Source organism: Jatropha curcas, chromosome 7 (genome assembly GCF_041381405.1).
Source record: "Jatropha curcas cultivar XTBG-Jc1 chromosome 7, XTBG_Jcur_1.0, whole genome shotgun sequence".
In the NCBI taxonomy this organism is placed as follows: Eukaryota; Viridiplantae; Streptophyta; class Magnoliopsida; order Malpighiales; family Euphorbiaceae; genus Jatropha; species Jatropha curcas.
The window spans coordinates 25,456,612-25,480,881 of record NC_143157.1 but is presented as its reverse complement, the minus strand read 5'-3'; the positions used below and the strand labels follow the sequence as shown (position 1 = coordinate 25,480,881).

General features: G+C 34.7%; 4 protein-coding genes across 8 annotated transcripts; 3 read left to right on the top strand and 1 right to left on the bottom strand.

Annotated features, from left to right (window-relative positions):
• The first annotated feature begins 1,670 nt into the window (after positions 1 to 1,670).
• LOC105633117 (cellulose synthase-like protein E1) lies at positions 1,671 to 5,712 on the top strand. Its single transcript, XM_089724366.1, has 7 exons — positions 1,671 to 2,790; positions 3,350 to 3,490; positions 3,584 to 3,715; positions 3,812 to 4,024; positions 4,161 to 4,385; positions 4,488 to 4,835; positions 5,104 to 5,712. The coding sequence occupies exons 1-7, from the start codon at positions 2,191 to 2,193 to the stop codon at positions 5,656 to 5,658; spliced, it is 2,214 nt and encodes a 737-aa protein (XP_089580492.1). The 5' UTR covers positions 1,671 to 2,190; the 3' UTR covers positions 5,659 to 5,712.
• On the bottom strand, positions 5,687 to 9,811 carry LOC105633302 (cellulose synthase-like protein E6). Its single transcript, XM_020678817.3, has 8 exons — positions 9,465 to 9,811; positions 8,001 to 8,313; positions 7,773 to 7,913; positions 7,560 to 7,691; positions 7,264 to 7,476; positions 6,940 to 7,167; positions 6,432 to 6,782; positions 5,687 to 6,348 (listed from the first exon to the last, which is right to left on the bottom strand). The coding sequence occupies exons 1-8, from the start codon at positions 9,755 to 9,757 to the stop codon at positions 5,797 to 5,799; spliced, it is 2,223 nt and encodes a 740-aa protein (XP_020534476.1). The 5' UTR covers positions 9,758 to 9,811; the 3' UTR covers positions 5,687 to 5,796.
• A 4,362-nt stretch (positions 9,812 to 14,173) lies between these two features.
• LOC105633116 (weak chloroplast movement under blue light protein (DUF827)) lies at positions 14,174 to 18,738 on the top strand. Of its 4 annotated transcripts, XM_037635312.2 has the most exons (4): positions 14,174 to 14,614; positions 15,294 to 15,452; positions 15,982 to 16,192; positions 16,723 to 18,738. In XM_037635312.2, the coding sequence occupies exons 3-4, from the start codon at positions 16,025 to 16,027 to the stop codon at positions 18,505 to 18,507; spliced, it is 1,953 nt and encodes a 650-aa protein (XP_037491240.1). In that variant the 5' UTR covers positions 14,174 to 14,614; positions 15,294 to 15,452; positions 15,982 to 16,024; the 3' UTR covers positions 18,508 to 18,738. The 4 variants fall into 4 exon arrangements, with proteins under 4 accessions (XP_037491240.1, XP_012071051.1, XP_012071053.1 ...); XM_012215661.4 differs by lacking the exon at positions 15,294 to 15,452; XM_012215663.4 differs by lacking the exons at positions 14,174 to 14,614; positions 15,294 to 15,452 and adding an exon at positions 16,542 to 16,605 and having other exon boundaries at positions 16,057 to 16,192.
• Positions 18,739 to 19,939: 1,201 nt separating this feature from the next.
• Positions 19,940 to 24,165, top strand: LOC105633115 (uncharacterized). Of its 2 annotated transcripts, none has more exons than XM_020678821.3 (5): positions 19,940 to 20,564; positions 22,709 to 22,794; positions 22,877 to 23,194; positions 23,310 to 23,393; positions 23,506 to 24,165. In XM_020678821.3, exons 1-5 carry the CDS (start codon positions 20,166 to 20,168, stop codon positions 23,957 to 23,959), a joined length of 1,341 nt encoding a protein of 446 aa, XP_020534480.1. In that variant the 5' UTR covers positions 19,940 to 20,165; the 3' UTR covers positions 23,960 to 24,165. The 2 variants fall into 2 exon arrangements, with proteins under 2 accessions (XP_020534480.1, XP_012071049.1); XM_012215659.4 differs by having other exon boundaries at positions 19,946 to 20,564; positions 22,889 to 23,194.
• Positions 24,166 to 24,270: the final 105 nt, after the last annotated feature.

The following is a 24,270-nucleotide window of genomic DNA, read 5'->3' as shown; positions in this document are numbered from 1 at the left end:
AAGATTTTAGTTGCACTAAGTATGTCAATACGGTGAAAAAAAACATTTAGAGCAAACATGAATTACTTTTTGACTTGAATTAATTTATAGGTTACAAAACATTCGATTACAATATAGAATGATAGAGCTGATTTGTCCGGATTAGATTCATGGCTTTTTTTTATGTACCAAATAAATGAAAATATAAATTTTTGTTCATAAAATATTTCTGATTAAACCTACTACAAACAGTAAAAATAATTTGTTCAAACTTTTTATATTCAACTGGACTGGCTTCAAGCAGGAACAAATGAGAAAATAAAATAATGACTGAAAAATTAAAGAGAATAAATAACACGATAATTTAACGTGGAAAACTCTCCAAGTGGAAAAAAACCACGGCCGTTGCCAAACGATAACCAAGAAAAATATTCGCTATGCGGCAAATTGTTACAACCACAATTACAAAATATTTTTCTACCCGACACTCTCAAAACACCCCAAATATTTTATACTCCAAGAGATTCCAAGAGACTTACTCTAAATCCCTAATATAAAACACATTCAAGTATTTTTGGTGTGTCTAAAAATCTAAATATTGGCTTCCTTTTATAGCCAATCCATCACCCTCAAATCTCAATCTCCCCCACGTGGGATTGAGCAAACTTTTTTTTTTTTTCTTTTGTTTTCAACAAAGGAGGCTAAGACTATTTTGACCTGGGCAAGTAATTCTGGATGGATTAGTTGCGTTTCACACAACTCTTCTACTGAATCCATCATAGTGTAGAAGAATTGTACGCAAAAAGTTTTGTTTTTTCTAATATTAATTTCATGTGAAAAGCAACATACGGGCTGATTCTTTATCTTCATTGAAACACGGAAATTAAGCATTTACATATGTCCTGTGTCCTGATTCTTTTCTCCCGTGACGGCCTCTTTTCACATTTTTTCTTTTGTCGTAAATTTTTATATTTTTTTATTAAATAAATTATAAATTTATGTCTATTGCTGAGTAGGTTCATGTTATTTATGTTTTTACTATTGTTATTTTATTTTCATCTTATGTAGCGGTTATGATCTTTCCATTTTATATAGAGTATTCATTATATTTTTTATATTTGGACAGATATAGAATTTGTAGAGAATTTTTCAACTAAACAATGATCTTTCTCTTTTCGAGTTTAGTAGAGCGGCATGTTCCTTTATTAGATTTAGTGATTCAATTCTCTGTGTTCGTCATAAGTAACTAGTTCATAGATAATTAGGTCATATATAGAAAATTCGGAAAATCTATCTAACCAGTTACTTTTGAAGATCTATCAGTTTTTTTCAAGTTCAACTTTCAATTTTCATTTTGATTTCTTATTAGATCAGCAAATAATGATTATTTTAGTTATAACAATTTTTGTTCTATGTCTGATTTTTAGGAGAGCGGTCATATCCTGTCTGTATTTATTAGTATTGATTTGAAGTTTTTTAATAAAATCCTAATAATATTATATTAAAAAAATTACACATCTGATAATTATCTCAAACTCCCTACATGTCTAATATTTATGTGTTGCTTAACAAGAGTGTATTCTCATAGAGAGACTGTTTTGGTAACTCCAATCCATCATTTTCAAGTCATTAGTATGTTATATTAAAGTATTCTCTCATTCTTTTAATGATAATTCATAAAATAATAATATTATACATATTCTGAATATCTTCCATTAGTACTTTTCAAAATGAAATGTCCTACATTTAATGGTTATTTTTGACTTTGAGAGTCTGTGCTTGAAGGTGAACCAACAGAGTTGGTGCCATCTAAGAGCTTGAGTGAGCCGATGCAAACGCTGCGTACTCTAGCTAGAGCATTCTATAATTATGTTCGTCTCCAGGTTTGAGAATCTTTTATAATATAAATTAACGCATGATGCATTTTCCTTCTTTTTTTAAAACCAATCCAAACTCATCTCCCATCATCTAAAGCTGGAGCTCATCATCTGCAGTCCAAACTTCAACTACTATGGACTTTAACCCCACATGCTGAGCACAACAAAATTGACTGAACCACGTGGGAACTTTGTAGTTCAAACAAAATAAACAGACGAAAGGTTGAAGACAAGACAATATTGCTTCTATATTATATTATATTATATTTATATATATCACACTATCGTTTCATTTCATTTGTGTGAGGAAAACAGATTGAAAATTACAAGAAGAATGGGAACTTATAATGAGAATACTCCTTTGTTTGAAACAAAAAGAGCTAAGGGAAGAGTTATCTACAGGCTCTTTACAGTGACTCTGTTTATGGCTATATGTTTTATATGGGCGTATAGAGTTCTCAACATACCAAGAGATGGTGAAAATGGGAGATGGGTTTGGATTGGTTTGCTTGGAGCTGAACTATGGTTTGGTATTTACTGGATTCTCACTCAAGCGCTTAGATGGAATCAACTCTATAGGTCCACCTTCAAGCACAGGCTTTCTCAAAGGTACCATGAGAATGAGTTGCCTGGAGTAGATGTATTTGTATGCACAGCAGATCCCAGAATAGAACCGCCAATAATGGTGATAAACACTGTTTTATCAGTGATGGCTTATGATTATCCTTCCAAGAAGCTTAGTGTATATCTTTCTGATGATGGTGGATCAGATTTAACGTTTTATGCTCTTTTGGAGGCATCTAAGTTTGCAAGACATTGGATACCTTATTGCAGAAAATTCAAAGTGGAGCCAAGGTCACCTACGGCTTATTTTGTTACTATTCCTAGTAGTCAACACCATCCTAATCAGATTAAGGAGTTGGAGCTTATCAAGGTAATAGTTGTTTATCATTTATCTATTTTTAAAAAATAATTATTACTTTGATGAGCGGGATAGAGCTAAGATAATTATTTTGGAAAGTTAAACAAAATTTTTAAAATTTTTAAGAGATCAAATATAAATTTTATATATTTTTAAAGATCAAAATGTAATTTTTCATAAGTAATTTTTTTTAAAGAGTTCGATACAGTGGCCAGGGCTCATTGAGCCTCCCTTAAGTTTTGCCGATGTTCGATGAGATGAAATGTTAAGAGAGGACGAGTAGGTATGCTAAATTTCTTTGTCAAATTTCTTTGTCGAGGACAAAATAATTTAAATAGATAATCAAACATAAATTTGAATTAATGAGTAAATTAATAAAGGTGTGTTTGTAAAATTTAATAAGTTTATGGATGTAAACAAAAAAAGAAACATTAATTTCTCTTAATTTTCCGTTACAAACAGAATTTTGGATTTAGGATGTTTTCTTATCAGGGTGTAATTGCAACAAAGTATTAAAATAATGGTATTTTTGATGTTTAAGCCTGATTAACGTCCAATGATATACTCGTAGAAATTGTATGAAGAAATGAAAGATCGAATTGAAAATGCAACGAAGCTAGGTCGAATTCCAGAAGAAGCACGCTTGAAACACAAAGGGTTTTCGCAATGGGATTCATCCTCTTCGCGGCGTGAGCATGACACCATTCTTCAAGTGAACCGTCTAATTTACTCTCAATTGAACTTGCCGTTTTTGTTTTATTATAGACAAGCTGTTTGATGTTTGAATTTCCATGTCGTTTCCCAGATTTTGATAGACGGGAAAGATACAAATGCTACAGATGTTGATGGGTTTACATTGCCTACTCTAGTATACCTTGCCAGAGAGAAAAAAGCCCAGTATCCCCACCATTTCAAAGCTGGGGCTATGAATGCTTTGGTCAGTTATATACATATGCTTGAACATAATCTAGACCTTACTTATCCTCCAATTACAATTTGTTTGCTTGATTTGTTTATGATCCAATATGTGCAGATAAGAGTATCATCAAATATTAGCAATGGAAAAATAATTCTCAATCTAGACTGTGATATGTACTCAAACGATTCATTATCCATATGGGATGCACTCTGCTTCTTCACGGATGAAGAAAATGGCTATGAGATTGCTTTTGTGCAGTTTCCCCAAAGCTTTGAAAATGTTACGAAGAATGACATATACTGTAGTTCACTTCTAGTAATTAGTAATGTAAGTTCCTATATATATATATATATATATATATATTATTGTTTTGTTGTATTAGTTTATATATATATATATATATTATTGTTTTGTTGTATTAGTTTGCTTAATTTTTGTTTTTGCTTTTTTTTGTGGAATGAAGGTGGAGTTCCATGGTATGGATGGTTTTGGGGGCCCTGCGTATGTTGGAACCGGCTGCTTTCATAGAAGAGATACTCTTTGTGGAAGAAAATTCACTGAAGATTGTAAGATTGAATGGAAGGGAAATGAAGACCATATAAGACTAAAGAGTACAGAAGAATTAGAAGAAGAAACAAAGCCTCTTGCAAGCTGTACTTATGAGCAAAACACACAATGGGGAAATGAGGTTGAAGAATGATCTTTCTTTAACAAATTTCTCGTTTTTGGATTTGGAAATTCAAATCTTGAAACTTCTTTATTACTAATCGAATGAAATAATTGATTGCAGATGGGATTGAAATATGGTTGTCCAGTTGAAGATATAATTACAGGGTTGTCAATCCAATGCAATGGGTGGAAATCGGCTTATTTCAATCCTAAAAGGAAAGCATTCTTGGGAGTTGCTCCAACCAGCTTGTCTCAGACACTAGTGCAGCACAAAAGATGGTCCGAAGGCGATTTCCAGGTTTTGCTTTCCAAATACAGCCCTGCATGGTATGCAAATGGAAAAATTAGCCTTGGCCTGCAACTGGGTTATTGCTGCTATTGTTTTTGGGCTTCAACTTCTTTGCCAACTCTATATTACACTGTCATTCCTTCGCTTTGTCTAATGAAAGGCGTAGCCTTGTTTCCACAGGTGCATGCTCTTCCTATTAGAATTGATTATATACAACATTTTTTTTTATGCAACTTACTCAAGAGTAATTGAGACACCCGCTTCCTCGAAAATATATCTTTCAGATGTTACCTAAGGTAGCATTTGGTTATTTTCAATTTTTTTTTTTTTTTTTTTTTATTTTATGAATAGAACATGTTAAATTCACTATAAATTTTTAACATATTGTTAATAACAGCCTTAATGCTAAATATATAGATCCTAATAAATTTTGTCATGTTGGTTTCAGGTGTCTAGCCTATGGTTCCTACCATTTGCTTATGTGATATCTGCCAAGTACATCTACAGCCTAGCTGAGTTTCTTCTGTGTGGAGGCACAATCCTCGGATGGTGGAACGACCAGAGAATATGGCTATATAAAAGAACAAGCTCCTATTTCTTTGCCTTCATTGACACAATTTTAAAGAGACTAGGATTTACCGAGTCAGGATTCGTAATCACTGCAAAAGTCACTGATGAAGATGTGTCACGACGGTATGAGAAAGAGATAATGGAGTTTGGAGATTCTTCTCCAATGGTCACTGTCTTAACTACTGTTGCAATGCTCAATTTATTCTGTTTTGCTGCAGTTGTGAAGAAAGTGATAGTGAAAGAGACTATTATAAGACTCGATGAGTTAATGTCTTTGCAATTTCTTCTTTGTGCTGTTTTAGTTGTAATAAACTGGCCTTTATACCAAGGCCTTTTCCTGAGGAAGGATGAGGGCAAGTTGCCAAGTTTTCTAATAGTTAAATCATTTGTATTAGCTCTTCTTGCCTGTACCAGCTTCACTCTTCTGTATTGAATTGCTGCATATCAAATGACAAAGCATCCACAATAAAGCTAAGAGATTGATATATCTGAGATAGAATGTGTGACTTAGCTAACAGACGAAATTGCCTGTACCTTAGCTAACAGACCAGCAACAACGTTCACAAAGGTTTTAATTTATCGGTATCAAGCATGCCAATGAAGCTAAAACTATAGACTTGAACAAGACAGCCGGCAGTATACGGCCCTTATCGTGGCGGAGAAAGAGGGCATGGTAGACTGGCAAATTAACCAGAATCATGAGTCCAGACAGAAAAATTTGGGGGGCAAACATTTCTATAATCTGGAAATTCATGTCCAAATCAATAATCCTTTTGCTTATTGCACCAACTAAGCTGAAAAGATTGACCAATGCTAGTGTTGCTACCAAGGTGAACTTTATGCTTGAGCTTCCAAACTCCATTACCTCTTTCTGGTACCTCTTTAACACATCGTCTGTTACCACCTTAGGTGTAATGGCGAAAGATGTTTGTGATAAGCCTAATTGTTTGATAACTGTGTCGATGAACGCGAAGAAGTATGACGTCGTTGCTCGAATTACCCACATTCTTTGCAAGTTCCACCAAGCTTTAATACTACTACCACAAGTTAAAGATTCTACCATGCTATAAATATTCTTGGATATGAAAACATATGCAAACGGTATGAACCAGAAGCTTGAGACCTAAGGCATGTAAGGGAGAGGTCAATTATTTAGAACTATAGAAGATAAAAAGTGAATGAAAAGTTAAAGACTGAGATATATACCTGAGGGAATAAGGGAATGCCATGGAGCAAGCAAAGAGGAGGAACAATTACATAGTATAGTGTAGGCAAGGAAATAGGAGCCCATAAAAGATAAGCACAATATCCCAATTGGGCACCAATTTTTATCTTGCCATGCCCATATAACAAAGGGCAATATTTGGATAAGAAAATCTGAAAAAGTCCTTCAGACCACCTCTTATGTTGAATCAAACCCACTTCCAAGGTATTTGGAGCTACACCCAAGAAGCCTTCTCTATCGTTTGGAGAGTAGTGGATTGATTTCCATCCCCTGCATTGGATTGTCAAGCCAGTAACTGTGTCTTCAACTGGACACCCATATATTAATCCCATCTGCAATTTCATGATCATAATCATTTCCGTGAATTTTTGTCAGCTTAACAGTCACTAACATGAAATTTTAGATAGATTTTACAAATTTTTTCAAGTTCATTTATACCAAACAGAGTCTTAAAAGAAAAACGGGAGACCAACAAAATGAGAAAGAGACCTCTTGGCCCCATAGGGTGTCCTTCTCATAGCAACAGCTAGCAACAAGTTTAGATGCTTCTTCTAGTTCATCTACAGTTCTTTTATCATTTCTTTCAGAATCAAAATTGTCCAATTTCAATTTATTTCCCCTAGAGTAATTCTTTCCAGAGAGACTTTCTCTTCTATGGAAGCATCCAGTGCCACAGTACAAGGCTGAACCATATCCACACATGCCAGGAAGTTCAACCTGAAAGATATGATCCATTAATTCATATGTAAAAAATCTTTCTACAAATTACCAAAAACATTGAAAACCCAAGAATGTTTCTGGAGATTTAATTACCTTATTAACAACATAGTACGAATTCGCATAGAGATCATTCTTGGTAATGTTGCTGAAACATTGAGGATATTGAACAAAAGCAATTTCATGGCCTTTTTCTTCATCCATGAAGAAACAGAGTGCATCAAGAACCACATCTGAATCATTTGCATACATGTCACAGTCTAAGTTAAGAATGATAGGCCCATTGCTTATCTCTGATGAAACTCTTATCTGCATACATGGAATTAAATTATAATACTGAGAAACACAAGAAAAGGGAATTCTATTCAAGAGTTTGTAATATATTGTATTACCAAAGCATTCATGGCTCCAGCTTTGAAGTGATGAGGGAAGTGGGGTCTTTTCTCTCTTGCCAAGTACACAAGTGTTGGCAATCGACAACCGTTGATATCTACAGCAGTTTCATCCCTTCCATCAACAACAATCTGCTTAAACATATAATTAATAATTAATTAATTCTAGTAAGTAAACAAAAATGGATTATGACAAAGTAAAATCATAATTACCTGCACAATGGGTTGATGATCTCCTTTTGTAACTTTTGGGTTCCATTCTGAGAATCCTTTGTGTTGATTCCTTATATCCTCTGGAATGGCACCTCTTTTTATCGTTGATTCAATCCTTTTCTTCATTTCTTCATATAAATTCTTCAGATAAAAGAAACTTTTATTAAGGTTAGTAATAATATTAAGGATTTATCTTTTATTTCGACCAGCATTGTGTCCAACACTTACCTTAACAGCTAACCAATCTTGAGCATATTGCACATTACTATCCTGTCCGAAGAAGGCCTCAGGAGATCTTGGTTCAATATTGTTTGATTTGCAGAAAGGAATCCAATATTTGGCGAATTTAGATGCCTCAAGGAGAGCATAGAACGTCAAGTCTGATCCGCCATCGTCGGAAAGATAAACAGCAAGTTTGTCAGTGGGATAATTGTATGACATTAAGGATAAAACTGTGTTGATCACCATAGTTGGTGGCTCCATCGTGGGGTCTGCCGTGCATACAAAAATGTCAACTCCTGGTAATAACTTGTCTTTATACCTGTCATAACCACCATCAGCAGGTAAGTACTAGAGTCAATCTTTAATAATTATCTTTAAAATTTTCAATATAGTCTTTCCTATTACAGGGGTGAGCATTTGATAATATGAACCGAGTCTATGCAAATCGAAAAAATTTAAATTTCATATATAAAAAATTAAACTAAATTGAATTATCTAGAGAAATGAAAATCGGATTGATTAGTTTCGATTTGATTTTTAAAAATTTTGACTTATTTATCGTGTTAAATTAATTTGGTTTTTGGAACTTTAAAAGAACAAACTAAAAAAAAATGTAGCATAGTGTCACTTTCGCCAGGCAAAAACAAAAATGCACTGCGATCCCGTGGAGAACTATTCATTGACATTCTCTATTATATGCTAATAGAAAAAATGCATCACTAAACCTTCAACCGCAAATGAGGCAGATTTTATTGAGTTTGAAATTGGCTCGTTAAAAGTATTTTTCAAGCTTTAATTCGAATCCAAGCTGATTTACATACATATTTACTATAGATCTGTTTGGAAAAACTAGATATTCTGATAATTATCTGTTTTAGCAGCATTTAGCTATTAGTTGTCCGTGTAGCTTTTCGTAAAACACTAAAAACTAAACATTATATGAGTTAATTTTGTAAAGAACGCTACATTAGTTTCTAAAAGTTAGTTTAAATGCTTTGTTACAGAATCTTATAAATAATAATAGCTTTTAATAGCTGTAAAAACGCTAAAACCTACACAAAAGTTGTTGTCCAACGTCCCCTATATCAAAAAAGCTTGCAAATTGCATGGTTTATAAATCATCCCTTAATAACGAGGTTTGTTTATATATAACGAGGCTTAACAAAAAAACCAGCTCGCGCACTTCATAAAGTTCTAGCTCGATCGGTTCATATATTAAGAGAGTTTGATAAGTAGGCTCAAGTTCATTTTGAAGTTTTGAATTAGATCTCCAGCAATTTACAAACGGCTTGGTTTAAATTAAATCCACTATATTAGCTATTAAGCATATTATTATTACAGTATGAGTAGTATCAGAATCGTGTTTAGAACTTTCTTTGCAACTGTTACTGAAGTCATCAACTAAGCTTAATCAAAGCATAATTATCCAACTCACAGAGAGAGAGAGAGAGAGAGAGAGAGTGAAGAAACCTTTGTGAGAGCCTGTGTTTGAAAGGGTGAGGATAAGTAACGTTCCAACGAAGAGACTGATTGCAAATCCAGAAAAAACCGAAGCAGAGCTCCGCCATGAACATGACAACCCAAACCCATAATCTTGCTACCGATGATGATGATGATGATATTGGGAAATATATGATTCTATAAATCCATATGAAACATATTCCTACAAAAACTGTACAAGCAAAGAGCCTGAATAGAACTCTTCCTTTGGCTTGCTGGGTTTCAAAAAGAGGAAGTTTCTCCTCTTCTTTTTGTGTAGCCATCTCTCTTAATTTCTGTCAAAAGAATATGCAACTACGTCCACCATAAGTCCATAACATTGCATCTATGTATAGGGTAAACAATTAATTGAAGACCACACATGGGACATGGCGCAGGATAAGAAGGGATTAAGGTCTTCTTCACATGGCCCAGGAGAAAAGGTAGTGATGTGTTTTTGGATGACATCTTTGGAACTAGTTTTTGGCGTTTTCAACAAATCAAAGCTCCATGTAAGCATTTAGTGACATAATTGTCTACAACACACACTTTAACTTAATTTAGTAAAATAATTTTTGGATAACATAATTTTTTTTTTCGGAGGAAACACCCTTTAACTTATAATATCGTTTTCATATTAAAATATCATGAAATCCTAATAAAACTATTTTCTACAATACATAAATACATCATAGGATACTAATCAAATAGTTGAGATTATCCTTAACCCAAAAATCTTAATGGATCAACCACCACGTAGTTGGATGTAGAAAGTCAAATATTTAAAGGTTAAAATTATTATTATCATTAAAAGGGTTTCACTAAATATCACCTCTAGTCGAAGCATAAAATACGTCCGTTAATCAAATTATTTTCAAATAAGTTTATGCTAATTTTAATATTATTTTTCAATTTGAGGAAAAGATAAATATTATTAAACGAGAAAAGGTTCAGAAATAATAATAATAATAATAGAGCTAATATCAGATGAATTTCTCTTCTATCCCACATTTCTTTTGTCTTGTATCCATCCAAATAAAAAAAAAAAAAAATTTATCACAACAAAATATATAATAAATTGTTATAAATAATATAAATTTTAATACAAAAACCTACAAATTAATATAATTACACTAGATCACAATCCATTATCTCACACAAAACATTATCTTACTATATAATCCACTCAAAACCCTAAACAAATCGTTAAGTCTAACCCTAGGGCTAGCTAGTTTTGATATAAAACCCTAACATATATATATATATATATATATATATATTAAGGCCCTCCATGCATGTTGGTGTGTGTGCACCTGAAATGGTGAGCTTGTTGAGTGATGCCATGGCACTCTGCCAAATCACCTGAACCATCATCCAACTTGTGACAATCTACAAGATGATCATCTCTGTGATGTTGTTTCTCTTCTTCTTTTAATGACATGCCACTTTTCTTCTTCTTCTTTCCTTATTCTTCTTCGTCTTCTTCTTTTCTTGGGCGTGCCTTGTCGTGATACCGTTCCTCGTCGGTTGCCACTTTTTGTAAACTTTGTTACGAGGATTGTAATAAGTAGGTGCCTTCACTATTTATAAATTGCTGGGTCGGTCGGTTGCAATTCATGTTGATTGACACGTTTGTCTTTTTTCGTGATCATGTGTCCCGAGTATATTGGCCAATAAAGATGGCACAAGTGAGCGATGAACATTTGGCTAACCGAGTTAAATTAAGTTGACTCAGTTCAATTTCAGCCTAATGAGATGAATTTAATATTTGAAACCGATTAATATAAATCGAGCATAATTGATTTCACTTGGTCATAGATAAATTCAATTAGTTATATATGGTGACAAAACTAAAACTATGACTAAATTTTTAAAATGTCTAATTAAATCAACCAAAATGGATCCATTTGATTCGATTTTTAGCTAGAAACCAAACTCATCCTAGCTATGACAGAGGCAGTGACATCATTTTTGACAAGTGGTACGTAGCTACAATGACAAAATAGCACTCTTATATCTAGTGTGAAAATAGAAAAACTTGAGTTGTGTATTTTTCATTTATAATTTTTATCAGAAATAATGAAGCTATGAAGTCATTTCTTAAGATCATAAGTTTGACCTTTGAGCTCTTAATTAATGAAATTTAATTAATAAAATTATTAATTGATGGGATTTAAAATTCGGATTAGCTAATGGTCATATTATTCCAAGTCGTTTGGGCCATAACATCAAAAAAAACAAAAGTCCACTGGGCCATGGGAAAAAGGCACATACTTGTAGTGGAAATGTAAATTTCCATTTCGGCCTAATGTATTTGGATTTTGTACAGGCCCAACCCAAGAAATTAAGCATTCCTTTTATGATGGTTTCGATTTATGGCTGTAATTATATCATATCCTTTTTTTTTTTACATTAAAATATTGCTCGTATATTATTAAGAGAAGAAACGAGCAATACAAGCGGGAACAATATCCCAAGTTCGAAAACAAGCCCCACTAAGAACTGATTTAACCAAAACATGAGCTATATCATTAGTTTGTCTTCTAATCCAAGCCAAAGTGACATTAGACAATTGGAGTAAGAGTAATTTATATTCAGAGATGACAACTCTAAACTCAGACAAGTCTTGGACAGAACTCCTCATAGCATCGATCGTAAACTTGCAGGCAATCGGTCTCAACCTGAAACTGCAAACTAACGTAATCTGACAGCAACCATGACAAAACAGCTAAAGCAACTTTGAAAAAAATGAGATTGGAGCTTGACACAGGATGTGATTATTGTGGTGCTGCTGAAACATTAGTCCATGCTCTTGTTGAGTGTCCAAGAGCAAGTTTTTGTTGGCATTTTTTTGGTATTCAGCTGAATATTGGAATTTTTCCAAATTTCTTACAGATGTTGGAACATTTACACAAGGTGTGGGAGATTGAATTCTTTGAGAGTTTTATAATAGGACTTTGGAGTGTTTGGTTGAGTCGTAATAAATTGAAATGAAACCAAGTAGCAGAAGGACCTTATCATGTGATTACTCGAGCTAGAAGCATGCTAGCCTCTTGGAAGAAAGCCCAGCTGAAGTTGTCTGATTCAGGTATAGATGTTTTTGCGGGTAATCAATGGCTCCCACCACCTGCTAGCACCTTCAAATCAATTTTGATGCAGCTCTCCTCCCCTCTGCTGGCCATGGCGCTTTTGGTGCCGTAATTTCAAACTGTTATGGCGAATTTGTATCATTGTCAGCGTCATCATTGCATGGTTGTTCTTCTCCAGCATTAGCTAAAGCTCAAGCGCTCAGAAATAGAATGTCTTTACATCACCTCCAGAGGAAATGCCTCACTTTCTGTGGAAAGAGAAAAAAAAAATTCCCTAATCATTAATATTTGCAGACTATGTAATGGGATATAAATTTTTTTTTAAATTCACTGAATTGATAAAATTATCTATAGGAAATTTAAAACTCAAAATTTTAGCATTCTCAGGTAAATGAAAAGACAGGACGAAAAGCAACACAAAAAGAAATGATTTGAATATTCATGAGTGGAAAGATGATGACATGAAAAGGCCGCAATGAATAAGGAAATAGAGCCCGTGAATCATCAAACTCTTTTTTACACTCCTTTTCCTTTTATAATGGTCATGTAGCTCAGAGCCTGCTGTCCTTGGCCACTGATTACGTGTTTTGCTCGTGGCATTTCCTTATTTGTACGAAGTACCCTAAATTGCCCTTCCACATCCACTACCAGACAATGTTGCAACCTATAGAATAGCTGCCCCACGTACCATCCCTTTCTCTGAAAGGCTTTCCTATTGTACTTTATGTTACATTATACGCACAAAAAAATATCAAATTAAAACTAATTTTTAGATGATAAATTTATCTTTTCTTATTATATACCCGAGTGAAAAAAAGGAATTAATTCCTTTTTCTACAAATTAATCAGCTTTATATAGATTTCTTTAAAAAATTGGAGAGGTTTATTAAAAAAAAAGACTGAAAATATTAATGATATTATCATTTTATTTATTATTTTTAAATCATATTAATGACGTTATATTACTGTATTTATATTTTATGTAACCCATATATGAAATTGATACCTAAATTTTAAAGAAATAGTAGATAATTTGGCCTCCACATGAATTCTTTTTATTAAATAAATTTGTAAAAAGGACATTATGTGATCCTATAAAATAATAAATGTAAATATTTTCATATTATATACATACAATTGAATTTTGAAGTAATAAAATTTATTTGATAATAATTGAGTTTCGAATTTTTTTTTATTTTAATCATTTGGTATTCATATTTAAAGTTCACTTATCCGACTAATGGACAAATCCAAGAAAACAAAGCTCACTTCAGAATATTTAAAATTCAGTCGGATCTATATTTATGACTTAAATTTGAAATCTCTAATTTACACTGAGATCATCTATCGGGAGTGCTCGAATAAAATTTAAAATTAAGTGTTTCAACTGTTAAAAAGGATAAATGTAAATATAGATTACCCACAAATATTTAATTCATGAGATTTATTTCAGTTGAAAACCCCTAAAGACTCTCTCTCTTTCTTTTTTCTAAAATGTCTCACTCATGCAAAAGTGACTGATGCTTCTCTAAATTGTACATAATAGTCAATATTGCCCTTCTATTCAACCGGAAAAGCCGAAGCAACACGAAGTACGACTTGAGAAAGCAACATATCTATTCTCTCTCTCTCTTCTCCACTTGACTCGCTGATCTGATATAAAATTTGTCTCTGAACAGTTCAAATTTTTTAAAACTCTCTCTCTCTCGGAGTATTTTTAACTTAAATTTTTGTTTCGATTCCCCAAAAGCGTCCCTTTTCCAACTTCTGATTCAAAACTCGTATATAATCCGAGAAAAATTTACTTTCTTGGCTAAGAAAATCATTGCCGAATTTTCTTGGAGATTCTCGCCTCCCCAACCAACTTTAGGATTCCGTGGTGGGTTTGTGTCTTTGTGGCAAAAGATTAAAATGGTTTTTGACTTTCCATGAGATAAAGAAGAAGATCATCAAGAATTATTCCTAGTTTCGAAATTGAGTGAAGATGTCATGATTGTTCATTTTGACCGTTTGGTTTAGATTGTCCCTCCAGCTTGATTAGGGTTTGTTTGGGTAAGTGATTTTAAGGTTTTCCTTTCCTTTTCCTTTTTTGTTATGTTTGTAGTTTTAAAGCTGTTTTTGCCTTTTAAGAAAAAAAGAAAAGAACTTTTTTTGGAGTTTGTTTTGTCTCGCTTTTTGTTTATTGAATTTCATTTTTTGTTTCTTTGTTAATTATGTTATGTAAATAAAATTGAAATAATGGCGACTTAAAAGATTTTTTTTATCAGTAGATGTTTGTTGATGATAATGTAGGTTTAAGCTTGAATTTGGGAACTATTTCTGGGGAAGTATTATTCTGGTGCTCATTGCTAGGAATTTGTATAGTATGGCCTATTTGGATATGAGAAATTGGTTTGTCAAAAAGATGAAAAAGAAATGGTAATATATGGGTTCAATTCTTCGTGAAGATGACATATTTTATTGAAGAGCCATGAAAAATTTTCTTGGAAATAAATTATGAGAAAGAAAATGAATCATGGGGATTTATGCTGAAGGTTCTGGATAGTCCTTGTTACTTTCAGAAGATTTATAAGCATGTTCCTGAGATCTATTTCACATTGTTTTTAAGAGCTTGTTGAACCTAGCTGGCTGTGGAGTCAGATTAGTGGGGATTTTAGAGGGAGGGTCTAGTAGTGGTAGTTGCATGGCTTATTGATCATTTATCACGTTGATAACTTTTTATGTCGTCTAGGTTTCAAGAAATGGTAAGCATCTTTGTCAAATATCCAGTTTGAGCCAGAATGCAGGAGATAATTGTTGTTAGGTGTATACAAAAGCTGCTTCTCTTTGGACATGCTGTGTGTTTACCACACAAATAAAAACTATCAAACTGTCATTTGCCATGTGTTAGGTAAAGTATACTTCTTATGAGTTTATTAGATAGCTGACTTGATTGTGGTTCAGTTTACTTGAATTTTATCAGCCTTTCTCAAGGTGCTGTCTCTATAGGAAAGTCAGTTTTTCTTTTTTAAAAAAGAAATGATTCTGCTTGAATGCATCTACAGAGTGCCTAGGTTTCTCCTTACTTTTCAAGTCCATGTAGTTTAGGTTGTGAAAGAGCAATTATAGAGTTATAAACTCTATACCAGTTATTGAAAAGAAATTCTCGGGAATGGAATAAAAATGCTATAGGTTTTTGCTGGCTTGGTGTTTTTATATGCATGAATTTCTCATGTTTTTCTCCATGAACCCCTGGTATGAACTACATTTGGCTCTTTAGCGAATATGTTCTATCAATTTATAAAACAATAACCAGTGGTTGTAATTTACTTCTATCTGCAAAAAGATTTTCAATGTGCAGTACGTTTGAGATTGTTTTCCAACCATATATCTTATTTCCTGCATATTATTAATGAGAATTGTTTGATTCTCTTTAACAGGAGATTTTTTGACAATTGAAAATACATAAATAAATAAAGTGATATGGGTACAAAAGATAGTCAAGATGCTACGGATTCCCCTCCTAAAGTGGAGGTGGGAGAGATTGATACTAGCGCACCATTTCAATCTGTTAAAGATGCTGTCACACTCTTTGGTGAAGGTGCTTTCTCAGGTGAAAAATTGGCCATCAAGAAGGCAAAACCTACAGAGGTAAAAAAAGTATTATATATAAGTTGTTATAACTTATAAGTGAGCATCTAAATACTCCTTTTACTGCCTGTACAGTATATTAATGAGTAGGTTAAAACTTTGACAACATCTACTTATTTTGTGAAGGTTAATGCAGAGTCTGTGTAGTATGACAATCATAGGATTTGAATACAATGCACAATTTTCCTTTATATGTTGTATGGACTAATCAATCATATATGATGCAAATTTTAGTACTTAAGATTTGGTAAGTAATCTTAAACAAAATTATGTTTGGACTTATGGTGCAAATTTTCTGAGCTTCTCATAAAATTGTTTTCTCTATTATCTGGATATTCATTGTCAAAAGGCCATAAATGTTGGAAGTAAGAATCTTCGGGAATCCCCAACTTATTGCAGAAGATAAAAATATGGTAACTGGTATTTAATATGTTTTCCCTATTACCTTCTTGGATTCTTCATATTTATGACGTTTGTATTCAGTACTCCTCTTGTTAGCTCAATTGACTTATTTTGCTTCATGACTGAAGTCCATCTTGGCCAAGGAGACTCAGCTTCACATATCCAAGAAAGAGCTGAAGAAGTTAAAGGATCAACTGAAGAATGCAGGAACAACAAAGGCGCAAGCACTTACTGAACTTGAAAGTGCTAAAAGAACAGTTGAGGATCTGACTCAAAAACTGAGAACTATCACTGAATTAAAAGATTCAGCAATTAGGTCAAGAGAAACTGCAAAAAATAAGGCAAAACAAATGGAAGACACTAAGACTGGTGATATTTCTGGATCTGATGGTGCTAGGAATCATGACTTGGAATCTGCCAGGGAACAGTATATGAATGTATTTACTGAACTTGACACTGCAAAGCAAGAGCTTCGAAAGATTCGACAGGAATGTGATGCATCATTGGAAGTAAAACTTGCTGCCTTAAACCAAGCTGCTGAAGCAGAAGATGCAGCCAAAGCAAATGTAGAAAAAGCTGGCGAGCTCTCTAAGGAAATCTCAGCTCTACAGGAATCGATTGGGCAAGTGAAGCTTGCTTCTCTTCAAGCCCAGCAAGAGCAAGCACAAATATTTGCTGAAAAGGATGTTCTGAGGCAGTCCTATAAAGCAACCCTGGAAACATCTGCAAGTAAACTGCTTGGATTAAAGAATGAGTTTGATCCTGAACTTGCTCAGAATCTTGAAAAGCAACTAGCTGAAACAATGAATGAGATTGATGCCCTGCAAAAGCAGATGGAAAATGCAAAGGCATCTGATCTAGATTCTGTGAGAACTGTCACGTCAGAGCTGGATGGTGCTAAGGAATCATTGCAGAAAGTAGCAGAAGAGGAAAGTTCCTTGCAAAGCTTGTTGGAATCTCTGAAGCTGGAGCTTGAGAATGTGAAGAAGGAGCATTCTGAATTGAAGGAGAAAGAGGCAGAAACAGAATCCATTGCTGGGAATCTGCATGTTAAGCTCCGAAAAAGCAAGGCTGAGCTTGAAGCAGCCCTTGCACAGGAATCTAAAGCGCGAGGTGCCTCTGAAGAAATGATCTCAACTCTCCACCAGCTATCATCTGAAGCAGAGAATGCACGACAAGAAGCTGAAGAAATGAAGCTCAAGGCTGAGGAGTTGAAGAAGGAAGCTGAAGCAACCAGGATTGCATTTGAGGAAGCAGAAAAGAAGCTAAGGATTGCTCTGGAAGAAGCTGAGGAAGCAAGAACGGCAGAGTCAAGGGCACTTGATCAGATTAGCATGTTATCAGAGAGAACTAATGCTGCACGTGCTTCAACTTCTGGGTCTGGTGCCAATATCACGATCTCAAGGGAAGAGTTTGAGGCCTTGAGCCGGAAAGTTGAGGAGTCTGACTCTTTGGCAGAAATGAAAGTGGCAGCTGCCATGGCTCAGGTCGAAGCTGTAAAGGCTAGTGAAATTGAGTCTCTCAAGAGATTTGAGACAATACAGAAGGAGATTGAGGATATGAAGGTTGCAACTCAGGAGGCTCTTAAGAGGGCAGAGATGGCTGAAGCAGCCAAGAGAGCAGTTGAGGGTGAACTTAGAAGGTGGCGTGAACGAGAGCAAAAGAAGGCAGCTGAAACTGCATCCCGTATTCTTGCAGAAACAGAAAAGTCATTAGAATCATCCCCGCGTCATTATAGGATTCAAAAGCAGAACCCAGCACCACATAAAGTTGAGGTCCGGAAGTTGGAGAAAGAAAAGAATTCTGTTTCCAAGAAAGCACTTTTGCCTAATCTCAGTGGTATTTTCCAGCGGAAGAAAAACCAAATTGAAGGTGGGTCTCCTTCTTACCTGCCTGGTGAGAAGCCTGTCTGAAACTTGTGTTTGCAAGACCTTTGTGTGATTATTAATTGTTGAGAGAGGCGATGTTTATGAGTTGATTGTGTGTACATTTGAAACTAGTGGAATCAAATTGCATGAATCTCTGGTCTCTTTGAGGAAGAAGAGTGAATATTTAAAGGTTAGAAGGGAAGCAAGTTTAGGGAAGTGTGGATTTTGTATATGGGACAAGTTATTAGATAATGATTGAGGATCTGCATTAGGAAATGATTTCTTCCTTTTTAAGATTGTTTCTTCAAGCGATGGAGGCGGAAACAAGTGAGCCCCTTTTAACTTGGGCAGGGTGGCCCTTGACAGATGGGTTGGCAATGGTGAACACCTAACAGTGATGCTTTCTGGACCGCATTGAATCTGTCATCTGACTAGAATTGGGTGAGTGAGAGCCTGCTTTAAGTGGGATAACCCCCAAAAAATCAAGTATCCATCATTTTATTGATTTTAAAAAGCAGAGGTCGGATGATAATTCATTTTCAGGTTTGGTTGGGCTAACTTTCTTCACCAACCCTAACTTGATTTGCTCCTAAACATATACAGCAGGAATGGTTTCTTTTATATCAATTCTTGTCGTGCATTAGCCAGGAAGGACTGACTATATGATATTCCTGAATATTGAAAAATAGGTTATAGATGATACATCTAGAAATAGACTAAGATGTATATGTTTTCGCAATTGGAAATGACATTATCTTGTTTAAAACACAAGTGGTCATCTCCTTAGCCCTAAATCTAAAACACAACTAGAACCACCTAAGACTGCTTTTGACCCTTGCAATAGGCAATAGCAACATATTCCATTTGCAGCCAAACCTACATTATAGCAATTTGGGTCCTTCAAAATCACTTGCCAGCCATAGTTTATCCCCCAATTAATGGTCTAGGCACCAAGCATGTGGTGTAAGAAAACATTTATAATCTACGTGTTAGGCTTTGTTTTCCTGTCTTTTTAGTGGGGGCTTATATTATTGCTAATGCTAAATGGCTGCATGTTTCCAATGTCAGCGACAAGGCAATTGGAGTTTTTCTGATTCAACTGGAGGAGGATATGTTAGGGCTAGAAGTAAAAGCTACAAAATAGGTAGACATCATTTAATAGGGTATCATTATTTTTATTTTTATTTTTTTAGAATATCAATAGGTTATTAGTTTAATGGCTCACGCAATGTTTATTCCTATAATCAAATAAAATGCGAGAACAGAAATGAAATGAAAAACCTAAAATCTATAACACTTTTTCCTTAATTATTCATTACATTAACTCATTGTTTCTTTCTTTTGCATATTGTAAGAAAAACATATTGCTTGTGTGTTAATAGATTAAGAAAATAATTTTACAATAAAAAATAAGAGGAAAATTTAAAAAAATAAAAGAAAAGAAATGAAATGGAAAGAAGCTCACTCACTAAAGGCCTAAAATTATGAGAAAAATTGAAGAAGGCCAGAACAACTGGGAAAATTAACCAAACAAAATGTCCGAGACAGCTTAGTACAACTACAAACTCGGTTCAAAAAAAAAAGGGTGCTTGGTACAAACTACAAACGTATTCTCACTTCCCATACCACTGGAACTAAAGCCTCTTCAGACTCCATCTCTATTCCTTTTGTCCAAATTCCTCTCCAAAAGCCCTTTCTTTTATATGTCTAAAATGTCAAGCAATAGAGAAGACCCACTTCCATACACAAATAACCCATCTTCCTCGTCCTCTCCGATCACAGTTTCTGACCATCTTGACACTACCTTCCTAACTGCAGACCCATCTGGCTCTCACCTCGGCAGCGCCTCCAATAGCTTCCAGAACGACGCCGGTTTTCTCAACGAAAGCGCCAGCAGCAGCGACGTCGAGTTCGGCTTCTCTAGGCCTGAGTTCAGACAGAGCCCGCTTGCTGGGACTGTGCAGTTCTATGAGCGTCATGTGTTCTTATGTTACAAGCATCCTTCTGTCTGGCCACCGAGGATTGAGGCTGCTGAGTTTGATCGGTTGCCTAGGTTGCTCTCTGCTGCTGTCATGGCTAGGAAGAGTTACATGAAGAAAGAGGTCTTCCTTTCCCCTCTTTTTTTATATTTTTTTTATTTTTTTTTTATGGATCGTTTTAATTTGAGTGAAATGAAGTGGGTTTATTTGTTTGTGAATTTAACTATAATTTGCATGGTTGGTTTTGTTTGAGTGAATTTCAACTGAGTTTTTGGATTCTGTTTTGATGTAGATTGTTGTATTTTTCGTGCATTATAGTAGGTTTTTCTTTTGATGATTTTTGGGTTGGTTCTGTTTATGGTGATTTGAAGGTGTAGCTTTTGGCTTCAATTTTGATGTGGGGTGGTCTAGGTAACACATAAATTTGAATGAGATCGTGGTGGTTTATAGATTGTTTGAGTTTCAGAAGTGACCATAGGATCACTTAAATTTTAGGGCTGATTTGGAAGTGGCTGATTTAGATTTTATGAACTTTTATGAAGGCTAATTTCTTTTCGGTTGACTGAGGTTTATAGAATTGTGCTTCCAGACTGTGTTCTTGAATCTCATATTTGGATATTTTAGAATGAGGTGTGTTAATGAGTGATTAATGGTGTGATTTAGTCTGTCTTGGTCTTTGCAGTGGTTGGTCTTAGTGTTAGTTACATATGTTCTCATAGGTCATGGAATGGTTGTACTTCGTTGGCGATCAACTTGAGTTTATGTGTCTTGTGAATTCGCTTTGTTTCTGAACTCATTAAAGAATGTTAATTCTGGATTTTTTTTTTTTTTTCATTTAAGTGACGTGGGGTTGATCAATAGCGAACTTGAGTTTTGACAAGGAATGCGTATCAGGATTTGCACAATGAATATGGCCGCATAGGTTAACTGTTTCCAAAATTAATGCTTTTCTTGGAAACTTTGATGTTATTTTCTTGGACTTAGTCAAGGGAGAGTAAATTTCAACCTTGAGATACTATTATTATGTGATCCTGCAAAAGTAAGAATGACAATGTTATGTAGACCATTAATGGTTGGAGCTTACTCATCATATAAACAACATAGTGAGATTTCTGAAATTATGAAATTTATGGGGGTTGAACTTTTGAACCATATACCATCAAGCTAGATAAATTTTATTATCAGCCCCTTCTTGGGATTGTTGAACTGCTTTATTCCTTATGTTACAGGCAAATTTGTCAGTAGTAAAATCTTAAGCAGAATTACTTTAACTGCTTTGGTGAAGCAACTCATGAACAGTACATAAATTTTCGTATTTACATCATAATTTCAGACTTTCTGTACATCTATTACTGGATAAGTTTTTGCATTAAGAATGAGAAGCTGGTTTTGAACTCTTTCGTCTCTTTAGTATCACAGAATCCATGCAGTTCGTTATTATCAGAAGTACAAAATTTTGAGTTTGACAATCAGTGGAGGCTTTTATTCATGACAAGCTTCCTTATTGGGTAAAAAATGTGATTGACAGATTGGCTGCGCTTTCTTTATTCATTTCTATGGTGATCATTCAACACCTTAGCTTTCACTTTCCTTTATGATTTCTTTTTGCTCAACTGTTCATATTTGGATTGTTTGGTCATATTTAGCATAATAGTCCATTGTGATATGTTGTGAAGGAAACAACATAAAAGCTGGAACTTTTTTGTTTGTTGATACAGCACTGCATGTTTGTTTCTTTAATGTGCATGTGACCTGTAAATTGTGTAATGTGACACTTCATATTCACTATGCCTGTGTTGAAATTCAAATTCTCATGTGCCTGCATGAGAAGGATGTAGAAGAAATATGATTTGGATATATAGCATAAATCACAAGATGAATATCATTGTTGGTATCATGCAAAGTTGGTTACATTTTTGTTTCATAAATCATAGAAAAGCAAAAGTATAGAAGTTCAACCAGTGAATGATTATTTTTGGCTAAATGCTTGCCATTGACTTGCTTAGGTTGAATCAGCTTTCTGTTCTCCCATGCTGTTGGATGCCATTTGTGGTTGACTACTTAATAGAGTATGCTGTATATGTGTCCATTTGATAACTGCATGTCTTTATGCAAATATGTATCTGGATGTAAATACGCCTGTGCTAACAGTTACTATTTACCCATACTGGCTGAGAGTCAAGTTAGCTATTGTTTTCTAAAAATAAGTAAATCAGTAAATAGATGAACTTATTAGTTTTCTTTATTTTGCCACTTTCAACATCTAGACTCGCTTGACGATTTGTGAGGGGCATGATGGGATCGAGACATCAAATGGAGATGTATTAATCTTCCCAGATATGATCAGATACAGGTTAATCAATGGCTGATTTTTTGGTTGGAGATCCTATTCTTGAATTTGTTCTTTTCTGCTTTCACACTGATCTTGACCTTAGCAAAGGATGCAGGAGATTGACACATTTTGATGTCGACACATTTGTTGAGGAAGTGCTTGTGAAGGATGGTGAATGGCTGCCTGGAACTCCAGAAATACTAAAGGGTAGTTATGTTTTTGTATGTTCTCATGGGTCCCGAGATCGTCGGTGTGGTGTTTGTGGACCTGCTTTAGTTAGTAAGTTCAAAGAAGAGATAGAATTACATGGACTTCAAGGCAAAGTATCTGTCAGCCCATGCTCTCACATTGGAGGGCACAAGTATGCAGGGAATGTCATTATATTTGGATCAAGTCTCAGTGGGGTCATCACTGGACACTGGTAAGTGGCAGATACATGTTTTGGCAATTGCTTATAACTTCCTCTGTTTCTTTGGTTTATAGATCTATTTTCATATAATTAAGCATTTCTAAAATAATAGTTTTAAATCCTACAGGTATGGATATGTCACTCCTGATGATGTCTCCGTATTACTTGAGCAGCATGTTGAAAAAGGAGAGATAGTAGATTGGCTATGGAGGTAATAATCAAATTTCTGAATGTCTAAGCTTTGCCTTTTGAGTTTTAATTTTCCTTAATGGAGGTAGTTTTGAGGTAATTCTTCTTTGGTGGGCATCTGTATGCTGATACAGGGGCCAAATGGGTTCATCTGAAGAAGAACAAATCAAATCCCAAGAACTAAGGCTCCAACTAAATGGAGAGACAGATGTAGGAAAGAACAGTAAAAAGTTGACACAAACGCAGATAGATGAAGCAAGCACCGGCGCACTAAGTACTAAATTAGAAGTTACAGGATGTTGCCAGCAAAATGGAAGATCTTCTTCTTGCTGCCAAAACCCCGTTTCACCACAAAAGGAGACTCTGGATGCTAATGATAAGGGTATAAAGGTGTCACCCGATAAGAAGAATAGCAAGAGACAACTATCCCGGATGAACAGTGGAAAAGGGTTGTCTACGCGTAGGATTTGTGCTATGCCTACATGGTTTGAGAGCTGGGAGCGTGAAGATACGTATGCGGCTCTTGCTGTGGTCTGCGCTGCAGTGTCGGTTGGTGTTGCCTATAGCTGCTACAAACAGTTGAGATAGAACTTCCAAACCCAGCATGTAGGTTATTGTATGTCCTTGAATCCACTCTTTGCAAGATTGGCTGGCATTAATGGGAAAAGGACCTTAAAGCAAAGTCCTTACTTCCATGTGTGTAAGAATTGTGAATTAATTTCTTTGTTTTGTATTCTTGTAAAACTTGGAGTTTGTAATTATGCATATAATTAATCTATGAGGTCTTTTTCCAAGCCTTATGTCGACAGACACCTTTCATTTATTGTCATATTTTCCTTAAATTACACATCACGTGCAATGCAATTCACTGCTTTGCATGCTAACATCCAATAAAATTA

Bases quoted from the DNA above. Each gene is read 5' to 3' on its own strand.
- LOC105633116 (XM_012215661.4), top strand. From the start codon at position 16,025: ATGGGTACAAAAGATAGTCAAGATGCTACGGATTCCCCTCCTAAAGTG. The intron at 16,193-16,722 runs GTAAAAAAAGTA...TCATGACTGAAG, and splicing joins AGAAGGCAAAACCTACAGAG to TCCATCTTGGCCAAGGAGAC.
- LOC105633117 (XM_089724366.1), top strand. From the start codon at position 2,191: ATGGGAACTTATAATGAGAATACTCCTTTGTTTGAAACAAAAAGAGCT. The intron at 3,491-3,583 runs GTGAACCGTCTA...GTCGTTTCCCAG, and splicing joins AGCATGACACCATTCTTCAA to ATTTTGATAGACGGGAAAGA. The intron at 4,836-5,103 runs GTGCATGCTCTT...TGTTGGTTTCAG, and splicing joins GCGTAGCCTTGTTTCCACAG to GTGTCTAGCCTATGGTTCCT.
- LOC105633302 (XM_020678817.3), bottom strand. From the start codon at position 9,757: ATGGCTACACAAAAAGAAGAGGAGAAACTTCCTCTTTTTGAAACCCAG. The intron at 8,314-9,464 runs GTTTCTTCACTC...TGGTTATGACAG, and splicing joins AAACACAGGCTCTCACAAAG to GTATAAAGACAAGTTATTAC. The intron at 7,692-7,772 runs GTAATTATGATT...ATGTTTAAGCAG, and splicing joins ATCATCAACCCATTGTGCAG to ATTGTTGTTGATGGAAGGGA.
- LOC105633115 (XM_020678821.3), top strand. From the start codon at position 20,166: ATGTCTAAAATGTCAAGCAATAGAGAAGACCCACTTCCATACACAAAT. The intron at 23,195-23,309 runs GTAAGTGGCAGA...TAAATCCTACAG, and splicing joins GGGGTCATCACTGGACACTG to GTATGGATATGTCACTCCTG. The intron at 23,394-23,505 runs GTAATAATCAAA...ATGCTGATACAG, and splicing joins ATAGTAGATTGGCTATGGAG to GGGCCAAATGGGTTCATCTG.